This window comes from Rhinolophus hipposideros (assembly GCF_964194185.1).
Source record: "Rhinolophus hipposideros genome assembly, chromosome: 17".
NCBI lineage: Eukaryota > Metazoa > Chordata > Mammalia > Chiroptera > Rhinolophidae > Rhinolophus > Rhinolophus hipposideros.
Window position 1 is genome coordinate 55607503 of NC_138063.1, and position 16317 is coordinate 55623819.

General features: G+C 36.8%; 1 protein-coding gene across 2 annotated transcripts in view; it reads left to right on the top strand.

Annotated features, from left to right (window-relative positions):
• RNMT (RNA guanine-7 methyltransferase) overlaps nt 1-9124 on the top strand; it is a 33662-nt gene extending 24538 nt beyond the window's left edge. For both annotated transcript variants that reach the window (XM_081078709.1, XM_081078710.1), the window contains exons 10-11: nt 1406-1439; nt 4571-9124. In XM_081078709.1, the coding sequence (XP_080934835.1) occupies nt 1406-1439; nt 4571-4608 (72 nt within the window). In that variant the 3' untranslated portion in view covers nt 4609-9124. The remainder of the gene's footprint in view (nt 1-1405; nt 1440-4570) is intronic.
• Nucleotides 9125-16317: the final 7193 nt, after the last annotated feature.

The window sequence follows — 16317 nt, forward strand, 5'->3', positions numbered from 1 at the left end:
GACCATCAGCTCTAATGCGTCTTTTGGAACAAAAATTAATGTTAAGACCCGGTCTTATTTTAATATAAGACTGGGTGTAATACAATATAATAATATAAAATATAATATAATGTAGTATAATATATGTAATGTAACGTAACATAATATAATGCCAGGTAAAATATAATATAAAACCAGGTATAATATAGAATACATGTTATATATTATGTTAATTTTACATATGTTAATTTTTGCTCGAAAAGACACATTAGAGCTAATGGTCTGGCTAGGTCTTATTTTCTTTTTTTTTTTTTTTTTTTTTAATTAATTTTATTGGGGTGACAATTGTTAGTAAATTTACATAGATTTCAGGTGTACAATTCTGTATTACATCATCTATAAATCCCATTGTGTGTTCACCACCCAGAGTCAGTTCTCCTTCCATCACCATATATTTGATCCCCTTTACCCTCATCACCCACCCCCCACCCCCTTACCCTCTGGTAACCACTAAATTATTGTCTGTGTCTATGAGTTTTTGTTTCTCATTTGTTTGTCTTGTTCTTTTTGGTTTATATACCACATATCAGTGAAATCATAGGGTTCTCTGCTTTTTCTGTCTGACTTGTTTCACTTAGCATTATTCTCTCGAGATCCATCCATGTTGTCACAAATGTTCCTATATCATCTTTCCTTAACGCCGAATAGTATTCCATTGTGTATATGTACCACAACTTCTTTATCCATTCATCTATCGAAGGACATTTTGGTTGTTTCCATGTCTTGGCCACCGTAAACAAAGCTGCAATGAACATTGGCGTACACGTGTCTCTATAGAGAAATGCTTTTATATTTTTGGGGTAGATACCCAGGAGAGCGATTGCTGGGTCATATGGTAATTCTATTCGTAATTTCTTGAGGAACCTCCACACTGCCTTCCATAGCGGCTGCACCAGTCTGCATTCCCACCAACAGTGTATGAGAGTTCCTTTTTCTCCACAGCCTCTGGCTAGGTCTTATTTTCGGGAAAATACTATCATCTATCTATCTATATATAGAACAATATATAGAACAATGTGAGGGTTAGGGGTGCTGACCCCTTGCACAGTTGAAAATCTATATATAACTTTTGATTCCCCTCCAGTTTAACAACGAATAGCCTACTGTTGACCGGGAGTCTTACCAATAGTATAAACAGTTTATTAACACATATTTTGCATGTTGTATATATTATATAAAGTAAGCTAAAAGAAAGGGAATGTTATTAAAATCATAAGAAAAATACATTTATAGTATTTATTGAAAACTATCCCCATATAAGTGGACCCGTGCAGTTCCAACCCATGTTGTTCAAGTGTTGATTGTACTTCTATTTTCAGTCTAAAATTTTCTTTTTCTTTCTTTTTTTTTTTTTTTTTAATTTTAGGGGACCTTAAGTAAATCAGAATGGGAAGCTACAAGTGAGTATATCATCAGTGTAGATTTATTGACATTTTTAAAGATTGTTCCAAATTGATCATTAAAATCTGCAAACTTTAGTGTGTTTTTGACACGTATTAGGTTGTGTGTGTGTATATTTATGTTCACACAAAATCCTTATGTCTATTTCCTCCTTTCTTGCACAGCTGTTTAGTGCCAATAGAAAATATATGCAGGATGTTGCTTAACAAACTTTTACATGCATTCTTAAACATTTTCATTGTCTACTCATTACATAGCCATCTGTATTTGATGTCTTTACCTCAGATTTGCATCAGAAATTTTGGCTTATGGAACACTTCCATGTATTTTATTTGATTCTGGCCGCTCTGATGTTGACAGTGAAGTCATAATAAGTCCTAGAACATTTAGTGAAGGAGCAATGAGCCAGATATTTTATAGGGTGAGAACAGGCTTTATATGGAGACATTCTGAAATGAGGTACCTATCTTTGGAAGAGAAGTCAGAGGTCTGGCAAATCTGTGAAATTCTGTGGTTCTTCAGCTAATGTATGTTGAGGAAGTCAGCTCCCAGAGCCTCACTATTAAGATGATAATAATACCCATACGTGGTTGCCCCAAGGACTTAACAGATAGTTCCCACTGTTTATTTAAATACTTGCTGATTATGTTGAAGGCACAAGTAGTAATCAGAGACAATCCATTTGGTAAACATTGAGTGTTGACTTACATAAAGTTCTATGAAAGGGCTTTGGGGGATAAAGAAGTAAACAAGTTATAATCTCTGACTTCCAGATCTAATGGAAGAAACAGACACAAATAAATGCACTAGTTTGACAAACAATTTAAAGTGCTAAAGTTACTACTGTAATGGGAAAAGTAGGTGAAGGAGAGGTTGATGAAAACTCACAAAACCTGAGAAATAATAATTGATATTATTGAGTGTTTAACATGTGCCCAGGCACACTATTTTAAGTTTTTCATATGTTGTAGCTCACAACTTTACAAGTCGACTATTAACTTGGCTAAGGTCACAAAGCTAACCCAAGTGGTCCATGCTCATAACCATTGCCTCATGGAAGCCCACGCGAAAGGAAAATTTCTTAGGACTTGCTGAACTGGGTAGAGACAAAAAGGAAAGAGTACAACATTTTGAGCTTGTCTGAGAATATTGGTACCCTCAGCAGAAATAGAATTGGAGGATGTATTAGAGACATAATGATAAACTGAGGCGTATGCATAAAACTACACATTTAATTACTTTCCTCAAACTGGAAATGGTACAGCTGTCTTAGACATGCTGTCATTCCCAGAGTACCATGTGAGGGAAAACAACTTTGGTCAAAGGCCGTGATGGTGTGATGGCTGTAGCTTAGAGATGTATTTTTATATTAATTGTGGATTTTAGTGATACCATACAAATGAATTAGATGGCCCCAAACAGTTGAGGAAGAGATGGGTTAGCGATGTGAAAAGCAATAGAAAAGGAACGCTGGCAAATTGCAACCAGGATCTAGCGTTCGGGACCAGTCAGCTTTGATAAGGTACGCTATTCTAAACCGGAGGGCTTTGTGGGCTGGAGAGTATTTTGCCTGGTGTCACAGTCTTAATAAATGTAGGAAATTACATTTTGAACTCCTACTGGTCTAATCATTAAGCTCTTGTTACAACAGCCTGCTGCTCCTCTAGAAGATGTTTTAAATGTGAAAGGAAAGTAGAGAATTGTTGCTGATTTGCTTTTAGAAGTGTTTCAAGAGTGAGACTTCTTGAATGTTTGAGTTAGAAAGATAAGGTAGTAATTGCTTCTCTGAAATCAGATATTGCATCTTAGTGGTTTCAAATGACCATCAACGAGGGCAGGATAGGACTGCCAGGTCATTTGCAGTAGGTGTAGGTGTGTTGGGGTGGGTTCAGCAGTGTTGCACTGCTACCTTAGAGTGCAGGGAAAGGTAAGTAATGCTTGTCTGTTCTAAATTTCGTGGCATACTTGTGAATGCTTTAGACTGCTTTGATTCCTTATCTTCTAGAAGAATCTACAGTGTTGATGATCACCCTGCCTGTTTTCTGTGCTCCTGTCTACTATACTACCAGCCATGTTTCATTTCTCCTTAAGTGGGGGGGAGAAGGGCGGGAGGGACTAGCAGATAAGGAGCAGAGAATAGTATGACCAAAGTAGTGTTTTAGAAAGACTGGTATGATAGTACTCCTGTACAGGTTGGTTGGAAGGGCAAAAAGCTGAAGGATCAGGAGGCTGTTTTCTGGTCTGGTGTTCTTCATGTGCTCCCTGTTCAAAAAGTTAACTCAAGGACCGAGGACTCCAAGTTATGTGACCTGTCATCTTGGCTCGCTGGTTGAATGAATGTTCTAGTACATACCCTGAACATCCTTGTGATATTTTGAGGATTTGTCATCTTTTCAGATATTTTCTTGCCATAAAATCTACAGGTATTTATTAAAAGATAGAGGTTTGAACTTAAGTGTGATTCAGAATGGAGAACCATAGATGCCTTTAGATGTCTTTGAGTGAACACATGTCAAAGCAGGAAATCTTATTTAGGGAAGAGTACTCTTGGGGCTGGGTTCATGCAGGAATATGACTGTTCGGGCCAGATTAATATCTCCAAGCATCCGTTATCATGTGGCTTTTGGCTCACTTTCCTTACCAGGCCCTACAACACAGCAGTTCAGTAATTGGAATTTTAATATGCACATTATGTATGTTCCTTATAATTCTTTTTATTTTTTTCTGAATAGAAAACTTGTTCTACCTATTTATCTTGCTCCAAGTAAAAAGAGTTAAGTCATAATATTATTTTAGTTTTAATACTCTTTGCTTTTATACTTTTAAATTTTCTTATCTCAAACTGTTTTTAGACATGTTTAGAGCTGTTGAATTGGTTTTCTCAAGGGCTATGATGTCACTGAGAATTACTGTAAGTTGCACATTTGTTTTCAAATAAATATCACATGTAATACCACATCTGTTTAAATTACTAGAAATAATTGAGGAACTCTTTAAAATAATAGGATCTTTCCTCTTCAAAAGCTGCTTGAAGGCCTAAGAATTTTCACCAAATTACAAATAGGACAGAGATTTTGTTTACCGAGGATATGAAAAACCAAACTCTGACTTTTATTTATTTTATTTTTAGGTATTTACTTAGTTTTTGCATTTGAGAAACAGCAGTGAGCACCAGAACAGCTGTGTTCCATCTTATGCAGCTTTGAATGATCCACCTTAGATAAATTTGACAACTTTCTGTTTAATTATTGTAAATGTACATGATAGTGCCGGAAACTCCAGTGTATAAATTCAATATTTGCTGTCTGTGACAGATGAACTTTCATGTGTGTATATAAGAATGAGTGGGGACCTTTGTCTTTAAAAATCTATTTTTAAGTAATGTTCTAAAAATTCCATTTGCCTCTACTCTCTTAGCTCATAAAAGTTATAATGTGATTTGTGAAAGCCGCTAAACTCTTTCCACAGTGCTCTGATTCATTCAATGTTTGTTTACAGTATTAAATGTATTACAATTATAGAACTGATAGGGAGCATCGTACTGGTTTGCAGGTGTGTGCTCTTGTTTCCGGAGTTTTGCTATTTAGTATTTTTTAAGATTAAACAGATTGCATTCTGTACAGTTGAATGTAAGTGTTCAGTATGTATTACTAAAGTTATAAGTTTAAAACTAAATTTCAGATTGTCATAAAAGTTATTTAACTTGAATTTTAGCCACTTACTATATTTCATTATAAATAACTACTCTATTTGCTAATATATTACAATTCTGAAACTGATAAAACATTTCAGATGCTAGCATAGAATTGCTTTGGATTTGGGGGGCTTTCTCTGAAGAATTTCTTATCATAGCAATTAATGTTTCTAGGTATCAGGAATGTAATTAGATTTATCTTTCTTCATTGAACAAAAATGCTGTTTTTTCTCACAATATAATGAAAACCTCTCCCATGTAAACCTGTTGTACATTTTCCTCAGATTTCCTCAGTACTGTAATAGGACTGTAAAAAAAAAAGCTGACAGACTTCAGATTAATTCTCCCCATGTTAGATTTAGGTTACTGGTGATACATGCTATAAATCTGTTACCCCCAGAAAGAAGCAGTATCTATTCCTCTATTACAATGTTGTACATTGTATAGTAGGATCCAGCATCTCATCACCATTCAGAATTTGTATTTGCTGTTTCAAAACCCTTACAATCATCAACCCTGGCTTCTTGCTGGACTACTTTTCCAAAACTGACAGCTACGGTTGCCCTTAACATTACTGTTTAGAAAACTTGCCAATTTTCAGGTATAGTGAAAAGCTTAAAGAGAAAAGCAGAGCAATTATTGCATATTCTTTTAAAAATCATTTCTTTAAAGCATGTTGAAAAATTATCTAGAGTACTTGTTTAAAAAGTGTAGTCTCTTAATTTTCCATATATGTTGTTGTTCATGATGTTGGAATAGCAAATCTTTTATCAAGAGAACATGGGTTACCTTATTTCTGTTTCTTCTGCAATCTCAATCTCCAGACTGTTACTGATTTACAAAAATTAAGTTTTTTTGCCTTGGTAGTAGTTTGCCATAGTCATTTGGGGAAATACATAATAGTACTTCTGACTATGGTGGCTGCTGTTAGCTGGCTAAGGTTTTGTAATGGTGCTGGGGAGGTGGAGATGGTGAGCTCTTAGTGTTACATATCCAGATTCATTTTAGTTCCAGGGAAAGTGCAAAAAAGTAAGGTGTAGTTCAGTAGAGCATGAAAAGCTTCTGTATTATTTCCTATTGCTATTCTCATTTAATGGTCTCAATTCTAAGCAAGTAATAAATAAAGTGTTTTTAGCCTCCTCCTGCGCTTTCCACTTCATAGATAATTTGGGGGAGAAAAGAATACTCCAAAGGATGGAGTAATTGTTGGTAATACAAAGCAGAGAGAAGCAAAAGAGCTCAAGTGGATGGAACAGGGCTCTGGGCTCTAAGCAAGCTCTTGTATGTGCAGGAGAGGCGCAGAGCCATGCTAAGGATGGGGAGTTCGGGTAATTGCCCTTTCCTGTGAGCTTTGTTGGCCTCGTTTCCTTCTCTGTCCTTCCCTCATGCCCCAGCGTCTCCTTGCTGCAGTTGTCTGGGCAGTGACTCAAGAAGAACTCTTAAGGAAATGTGGTCCCTACCAACCATCACCAAGGCAAACGCTGGAAGGACTTCACCACACACGCACCTGTAGTCTAAGTATTTGGTAATTTTCCTTTCAAAACTTGTAACTGTTAGAAGAGGGAAGGCCATGGCTTTTTCACTGTCAGGTTAGAGAGGTAAGTGGTTCATGGGAGTGACTGCAGAGCACTCCCAGACCTGACATTCAGTTTGTCCTCCGAGGATGAAAGGAGAAATGATGATCAAATCAGCCATTTGTAGAAAGGACACAACCTGAAATTGGGAAGATGGATCTGGGAATATGACAGGATTGTGACACAACTAAGAATGCTCAAGCTGAATTCTTTGGGCCTAGAATATACTAAAGGAAACACTGGCACTATGTAACTAGTGTTCAGGGAGAGAATCTGGCCATTTCCAGCTGCATTCAAAGGGGAGGTCCTAACCTGCAGACAATTGGAAGCCTGTGGGTAGTAACTCTGCTTTTTCAATGCCCACCAAGCCTCTGCTTCTAGTGTGACTCCCCAACGAGATTTGCCTTCAGGGAGGGAAGGCATTGATTAGAGACTTTGACATCTATTAACTAATCTGTGTAATTATCAGTACAGTCCTAGCCTACCCCTCCCCAAACTTGGAAATTAAGGAAATACGATTGCTGTCTAAATTTGTGTTAATAGCATTAATAGGGCATCAGAGTAGAAGTTTATAAAGTCAGGCTTTTGTGTCAGCGTGCAATGTTGATCATCAGTGGAGACGAAGAAAAAACATTGTCAGCTATCAGATATCCAGATCTCCAGTCCCATTAGCTCTTTTGGGGATGATTCTTTGGCTTTTATTAGCTTATTGTCATTATGTTATTGTTATATGTCTTCAAGTATCCTTCTAATGAAGATTTGGCTTCTTGTGTAGATCTGCCTACAGGGAGAAAATGCCACTTAGGAATATTCTAGTTAGTGAACATTATTTTTCTCTGTTGATAAGTTGGCTTTTGTTGTCTGCCTCAGGCTTTATATGTGTCATGAGCCAGTCACTGCCAAGGTCTTCAAGGTAGAGGCCAGATCCAAGGACCAGGGCTCTATAATAAAGTTGTACCAAAATGCCTGTGGTGGTTACTGGCCCCTTGGTCAAATAGAAAGCATAGGTGTATGTTGTCACCACCTTCCTCGTTGCTGTTACATCAAATACTACATACCTGATAAATCTTTTCATTTTCCACCCTCTGACAGCAACATTCCTGATTCTATGAAGGCAGTCGATGAAGTAGGTGCTACACTTACTTATTTAGGGATTGACTTATTTAGCAGATGAACATTGGGCTGAGGCCAGCCAACTCCACCTTGTATCCTCAGTTTCTCCTTTGGTCCCATTTAGCCATGAAGCATATGTGCCTGCTCCTCACTGCAATACTGAGCAAGTATGGGACACCCAGGAGTAGTCTCAGTTAGCCTAGGGAGACTTATGCTCACGGAAGCCCTCTGCTCTCTGAACTCCCAGGTCCTGCTTCCTTAGGGACAGCATACCTTGGATTAAGCCAAATTGATAGCTAACATTTATTACGCTCCTATTGTATGTCAGTCACTTTTCTAACTTTTACATATGTAACTCATTTTGATTCTTATCACAACTGTATGAGGTAAGGATAGAGATAACCCTATTTTAATGAGGAAACCAAGGCACAGAGAGGACACAAACTTCCCCAAGGCAGAGCCAAGATTTGAACATCCCATATTTCCCAAGTCAGGCCTGCACTTCAATTGTATGTTATATTCTTCCAGAGGTGTTAGAAAGGCTCAGATGACTCCACGCCCATCCACTACCTGCAGCTTGAAATGTTAACTATTGGAACTCTGTCCTTTTGGTTCAAAACTTTGATACTTATTTAAATGTTCCCTAAGAGGAGCATTTACTCCTAAGAACTTTGGGGCAAAAAGAGCGGAGGACATTTGGGCACTAGGGGAAGGAGAGGGAAAAGTGAATAATCAGCAGGAAGTCAGAAATAGACTTGATTTCACATTTTAGCAGACTTTAACAACCAGACCTGTAGAAAACCTAGCTTAGTCTATGTTAGAAAGCGAAGGGGTGCTCTTCCCTCCCTCTCCATCTGGAAGTGGCAGGAGTTGTGAGTGCAAGTGTGAAACTAGCCAAGGGGAGAAGCCAAGAGAAGGAATCATTACTTCAGTCCGCTGATAATACAGGCCGAGGCAAATCATTTTGTTTTAACTTTTTAAATGTAACATAAACAATTAGGTGCTTTTTCACAAAGGGAACACATGGGTACTATCAGCACCCAAATCAAACTATTACCAGCACCCCAGAAACCCCCTCATGCTCCCAGTTACTACCTCCCCAAGGGTAACCACTATCCTAGTTTCTAAGAGCATAGATTAGTTTTGTCTGGTTTTGGAATAGAATCAAGCAGTATGTATTCTTTTGCATCTGGCTTATTTGCTCAATGTTCTGTGAGAGTTTTATTGCGTGTATTTGTTCAGGTTCGTTCTCATGGCTGTATAGCATTCTACTGCATGAATAAACCACATATTATTTATCTCATGGAAGTTTGGTTCATTCCCAGTTTGGGAACAGTTATTAATAGTACTGCTTCAAATATTCTACCACATGGATTTTGGTGCACGTAGGTTGCATTTCTACCTAGGAGTGGAATTACAGGGTTCTTTACATACGTTATATTCAGCATTATTGGGTACTGCCAAACAATTTTCCTATGTTCCAGTTGTCTCACATTTTTGTAAACACTTTGTGTCTTCCATTTTATTCTGACAAGTCATATAACAGTATCTAAGTGTGGCTTTAGTTTCATTTCACTGATTAGTAACACGATTGAGCACTTTTCATATATGCTTACTAGCCTTTGAGTGTCTTGTGAAATATCTGTTCAACTTCTTACCCATTTTTTTGTTGGGTGGACTTTTTTTTTTTTGTATTGACTTCTTGGTTTTTAAAAGTATATCTATTTTGGATACGAGTTCCTTTGAATGTATTGTGTTGTGAGAATGTATGTGATAAAACAAGAAGGTCTTAATAGAGTACAATTTATTAATGTCTTTCATAGTTGGTATATTTTGTTTGAGAAATGTTTGTCTACTTCCAAGATCATGAAAATGTTCTGTTTTCTTCTAAAATCTTTTTTGTTTTACCTTTTACTTTCAAATCTGAAATCTTACTGAATTGATTTTTGTTTTAATATTGTGAGATAGGATTTAAGGCAGAAGATTTCCTGTATGAATTTCCAACTGTCCCGCACTATTGATTGAGAAAAACCATCCATTCCTTACCATGCCAGTTTTTCACCTTTGTCATGTGTAAAGTGATGATGTGTGTGTTCTTATTTCTGGATGCTATTCTGTTCCACTGGTCAGTTTGTTAATCCTGCACCAGTATTACACTATCTTAATTATGTTTGTGTAATGGATTTTGATATCAATAACAGGACACAAGGGAAGCTTTAGCTTATTAAGTGAGTCAATTGAGCAAAGTGAAGAATGGTACATGATGAATGCATAGAGATAGGCACCAATGGGAAGAAATCTGGACATTATTCTAAAGTCAGTGGAAAGCCATAAGAGGATTATGTGAATGAGATAATCTATTTTATGTTTTTAAAAGATAACCTTGATCAGCAAGGATATAAAAATCTTGAGCAACCCTATCAACCAACTTAAATTGAATGTCATCTGTAGAACACTTCACCCCACAACAGGAAAATGTACATTCTTTATAGGCATACATGAAATATACTCCAGGATAGACCATAGAGCAATAAAATTAAGATTAAAGTCATACAAAGTATTTTCCCTACCACAATAGAATTAAATTAGAAATCAATGGCAGAAGGAAATTTGGGGAATCCATAAACATTTGGAAATTGACCTCCAAAAATTTTAATAACCCGTAGGTCAAAGAAGAAATCACAAGAAAAATAAAAATATTTTGAGCTGAATAAAAATAAAATTACATCAGGATTCATGGGATAAATCTAAATCAGTGCTTATGGTAGATGGGAAATTTATAGCTACAAGTACCTATATTGGAAAGAGAACAAAAATCTCAAATCAATAACTTAAGTTACTGAGCAGAGGGGTGGGAAGGGAGAAACAAATTAGCCCAAAGCAAGAAGAAGAAAGGAAATAAAGATTAAAGTTGAAATCAATTAAATAGAAGGCAAACTAGAGAAAAAACAGTTAATTTTTAAAAAATTTGTTGATCTTTAAAAAAGAGCAACAAAATTGGCACACTGTTAGACTATGAAAAAAAGAAATTACCAAAATGAAGACGAACAGAGGAATCCACTATCAAATTTGTAGTTTAAAGGGATTATAAAGGAGAAATACAAATTTTATGTCAACAAATTAGACAACTTAGGTGAAATGGCTTGCAAAGGTGAAAGGACCCAAAATGCTGAAACTGACTCAAGAAGAAATAGAGACTGAACAGTTAAGAAATTGAGGAGTGATGTTAGAAGCATGACAGCGTGAGAGGTTCTCCTGGTCTCTTCCCTTGAAGTTACAAGTTGAACAGCTATAATTCGACAAAGGATTCCATGCTCAACACAGAAACATCTGAGAGATCCACGCATTGAAAAATCTGAAGGTGGGCAAATAGGCGAACGGGAGGAGGGAAGGGAGAAGAGCAGAGACAGGTGCCAAAGACACAGCCCAGAGCTCACTGTGGGTCTGTGGGGTGGGGGGGGGGTGGAATCAGGTTGCAGTGTGCACTATCTGCAGCCCTGAGGAACAGAGAAGTAGAGGGAGCATTCCTGCCTGAGTGGTCACTACATACTGCAGCTGAATCCAGTGATGGCAGAGATGGACTGCAGAAGTGCAGCAGCTGTGGTTTGGTGGCTGCCATTGCCAGGTTGTAAACAAAGCCACGGAGCCTGGCTGCCTCCCCTCACCTTCCCAGTACTATCAGTGAGGGCCCCAGAAGAAGCTATAGTAGGTGTTGGGTTACAGACCACATTATCTGCAACACAGAACTAGGGATGTAGAAGCATTTCTCCCTGACTGGCAAATGCACACTGAAGCTAATATCACGGACAGGTGGAGATACAGAGGTGAGACAGCTGAGGTCTGGCAGTTGCTATTACTGGGAGGACAACAAAGCCACAAATGCAGGAGCTGGGCTTTCTTAGCCCACCCCACCCCTATTCATGGAGACTGATCCCAGCTGGGGCACATCGGGCATGTTTGCACAGTGCAGCACTACTGGCAGCATCTGGTTGCAGGGGGGCAGCACAGGGATTTCATGGGCTCAGAACCTCACACCCACCACATTCCCCCATAGGGGTGGTGTCCTTAGACCAAGGCCTGATCACAAAGACATCCAGCTCTCCAAGGAATACAGGGCATTTTCCACTGCCCCACAGAGATATGAGAAGCCAGAGCAGTGCAAGAGAGAGTTCAAAAACTTGTGCTTCAGTGCCATCTACAGAAAAACAAAAGAAAGACCTCATCTTACCAACCTACTAAATAGAGAAGTGTTACTCTTAAAAAATCAGATTTCACTCCCATAAATGCTTATACAGAGACATAATCCATCAAATATGAATAACCAACGTAACAAGGCAGCTCAGAAAGAAAAGGAAAATCTCCAGAAAACAAACTTAAACACATGGAAATATGTGATTTAAATGACAGAGAATTCAAGATTGCAGTTCTGAAAAAAATGAGAGCCAAGAAAACTCAGGTAGTGAAACAAAAACTCATAGACACAGACAATAATTTAGTGGTTACCAGAGGGTAAGGGGGTGGGTGGTGGGTGATGAGGGTAAAGGGGATCAAATATATGGTGATGGAAGGAGAACTGACTCTGGGTGGTGAACACACAATGGGATTTATAGACGATGTAATACAGAATTGTACACCTGAAATCTATGTAAATTTACTAACAATTGTCACCCCAATAAAATTAATTTTAAAAAAAGAAAAAGAAAACTCAGGTAGTTTAATGAATTCAAAAATGAAATCAATGAACAAAATGAGTACTTTACCAAAGAGATTGAAACTTTTAAAAAGAACCAAATAGGAGCATTTGAAGTCTTGTCCCCACTGTCCCCCCCCCCACAAATGTTGTCAGTTTGGCTCACATAAACTCTTAGAAAATTAAACAAACAAAAACAAATTCTGGAGCTTAAGAACTTAATAAAAGAGATGAAGAATGAACTAGCAAGCTTAGGAAATAAAGCTGACCAGATAGAGGAGTTAGTGATATTGAAAATAGAAACCTAAAATGATGCAGAGGGAAGAAGAGATCCTTGAGAATCAGAATAAAAACAAATTAAGAAAAGAAGAAGAAAGGAAAGAAATACCTTTATGAGAACTGTATGACTCCATCAGAAAGAACTATATAAGAATAATGGGACACAATCAAGTGGAATTCATTCCTGGGATGCAAGATTGGTTCAATATTTGCAAATCAATCAACGTTAACAAAATGAAAAATAAAAATAATATGGTCATATCAATAGATGCAGAAAAAGTATTTAACAAAATCCAGCAACCATTTATGATAAAAACTTAGCAAAGTGGGAATAGAAGGAGTATATCTCAACATAATAAAGGCCATATATGACAAACCCATAGCTAACGTCACACTCAATGGGGAAAAGCTAAGAGCATTCCCCCTAAGATCAGGAACAAGACAAGGATGCCCACTTTTACCACTTTTATTCAACATAGTACTGGAAGTTCTAGCCACAGCAGACAAGAAAAAGAAATAAAAGGCATCCAAATTGGAAAGGTGGAAGTAAAATTGTCATTATTTGCATATGGCATGATACTATATATAAAGAACCCCAAAGATTCCACAATAAAACTATTAGAATTGATAAATGAATTTAGTAACTAGGACACAAAATTAATATTTACAAATCAGTTACATTTGTACACACCAATAACAAACTATCAGAAGGAGAAATCGAGAAAACAATTCCATTCACAATTGCTTCAGAAACAGTAAAATACTTAGGAAAAACATTTAACCAAGGAAGTAAAAGACCTGTACTTAGAAAATTATAAGACACTGAAGAGAGAAATTAAAGAAGATGCAAATAACTGGAAATACATACCACACTCATGGATAGGAAGAATTAATATAATGAAAATGTCCATACTACCTAAGGCAATATATAGATTCAATGCAATCCTCATCAAATTACCAATGACATTTTTAACAGAACTAGAACAAATAATTATAAAATGTATATTGAACCATAAAAGACCCCGAATAGTCACAAAGTGAGAGGTATCACACTACCTGATATCAAATCATACTGCAAGCTTATATTAATCAAAACAGCATGGTATTGGCATAAAATAGACACATAAATCAATGAAACAGAATAGAGAGCACAGAAATAAGTTCATGCCTATATGGTCATTTATAACAATGGACGCAAGAATTTGCATTAGGGTAAGACAGTCTATTTAAAAAATGATACTGAGAAAACTGGACACATACATGCAAAAAAATGAAACTGGACCACCTTCTTACAACATAAGAATAAACTCAAAATGGATTAAAGACTTAAATATAAGGCCCCAAACCATAAAACTTGTAGAAGAAAATATAGGAAGTAAACTCATGGGCATTAACCTTTGTAATATTTTTACTGATATATCCCCTCAGGCAAGGGAAACAAAAGAAAAAATAAACGTGGGATTACATCAAACTAAAAAGTTTTTTCACTGCAAAGGAAGCCATCAATAAAACAAAAAGATACCCTACTGAATGGGAGAAGATATTTGCCAATGATATCCAAAATTTATAAAACTCATCCAACTCAAAAACAAAAAAACAACCCAATTAAAAAATGGGCAGAGGACGTGAAGAGACACTTCTCTAAAGAGGATATAGAGATGGCCAATAGACATGAAAAAATGCTCAACATCAATAATCGTTAGAGAAATGCAAATAAAAACCACAATGAGATACCACCTCACTCCTGTCAGAATTGCTACCATCAATAAATAAACAAACAACAAGTGTTAGCAAGGATGTAGAGAAAAGAGAACCCTCATACACTATTGAGGGATTGCAGATTGGTGCAGCCACTATGCAAAACGGAATGGAGGTTCCTCAAAAAATTGAAAATGGAACTACCTTATGACCCAGCAATTCCACTCCTGGGTATTTATCCAAAGAAATCCAAAACACTAATTGAGAAAATATATATGCACCCCTATGTTTATTGCAGCGCTATTCACAATAGCCAAGATATGGAAACAACTAAAATGCCCATCGATAGAAAATTGAATAAGGAAACTGTGCTTCATTCATACAATGCAGTATTACTCGGCCATAAAAAAGAATGAAATTTTACCATTTGCAACAACGTGCATTGACATGGAGAATATTATGCTAAGTGAAATAAGTCAGACTGAGAAAGACAGATACCACATGATCTCGCTAATGTGTGAAATCGAAAGGACAGAATAAACAAGGAAGCAGAACAGAAATAGACTCAGAGATATAGGAAAAATACTGATGGTTGCTAGATGGGAGGGGACTGAGGATGGGGGGGAAGTGAAGGGATTAGAAAGTACAAATTAGTAGTTACAATATAGTCGGGGATATAATATACAATATGGGCATTATAAATTAATGTTGTAAAGATTAGGTAGGGTGCTAGATGGGTACTGGACTTATGGGGGGGGCACTTCATAGACTGTGTCTTTTTGTTCTCTATTTAATTCTGCTCTAATTTTTACTGGCATCAAGGGGAGTACTTCAAAGGTGACTGTAGTGATATTCAGCAGTGAGGTATGTAGCACATTTTCTAGGATGAGTTTTGAACTTAATTGTCCAACCTCATATATGCATCCTATTGGGGGGGGGGAGTCAACTGCAAAAAGAAAATGGGAAAATACCAAAATATGTGGATATTAAACAACATGCTACTAAAGAATGATTGGGACAAAAAAGTTAATGCAATGAAGAGCTGCTTCTTTGAAAAGATTAATACATTTGACAAACCTTTGCCTAGACTCACTAAGGAAAATAGAGAAAATACTCAACTAAATAAAATCAGAAATGAAATAGAAGTTATGATGGACACCACAGAAATACAAGTGATCATACAAGAATACTATCAAGGACTACATGTCATCAAATTCAATAACTTAGAAGAAAAGAACAAGTTCTTAGAACTATATAACCTTCCTAGACTGAATCACAAAGAACTGGAAAACCTAAATAGACTGATCAACAGCAAGGAAATTGAAACAATCATCATAAACCTTCCAAAAAATAAAAGTCCAGGACCAGATGGCTTCACTAGTAGCACAATTATAGTAGGGGACCTAAGTACCTCATTGACAGCTATGGATATGTCTTCCACACAGAAAAATCAATAAGGAAATATCAGCCTTAAATGACACATTTGACCAAATTGACATAACCAACATTTACAAAGCATTTCATCCCAGATCACCAGATTGTATATTATTTTGTTGTGCACATTCTCAAGGATAGACCATATGTTGGGACATAAAACTAGCCTCATCAAATTTAGGAAGATTGAAATCATACCAAGCATAGCCTCCAACCATATGTTTTGAAATTGGAATTCTACCAAACATTCAAAGAAGATTTAATACCTATCCTTCTCAAACTCTCCCAAATAGTTGAAGAAGAGGCGATACTTATTCTATGAAGACAATATTACCCTGATATCAAAACCTGGTAAGGATAACACACATAAAAAAGAAAACTACAGACCAATATGT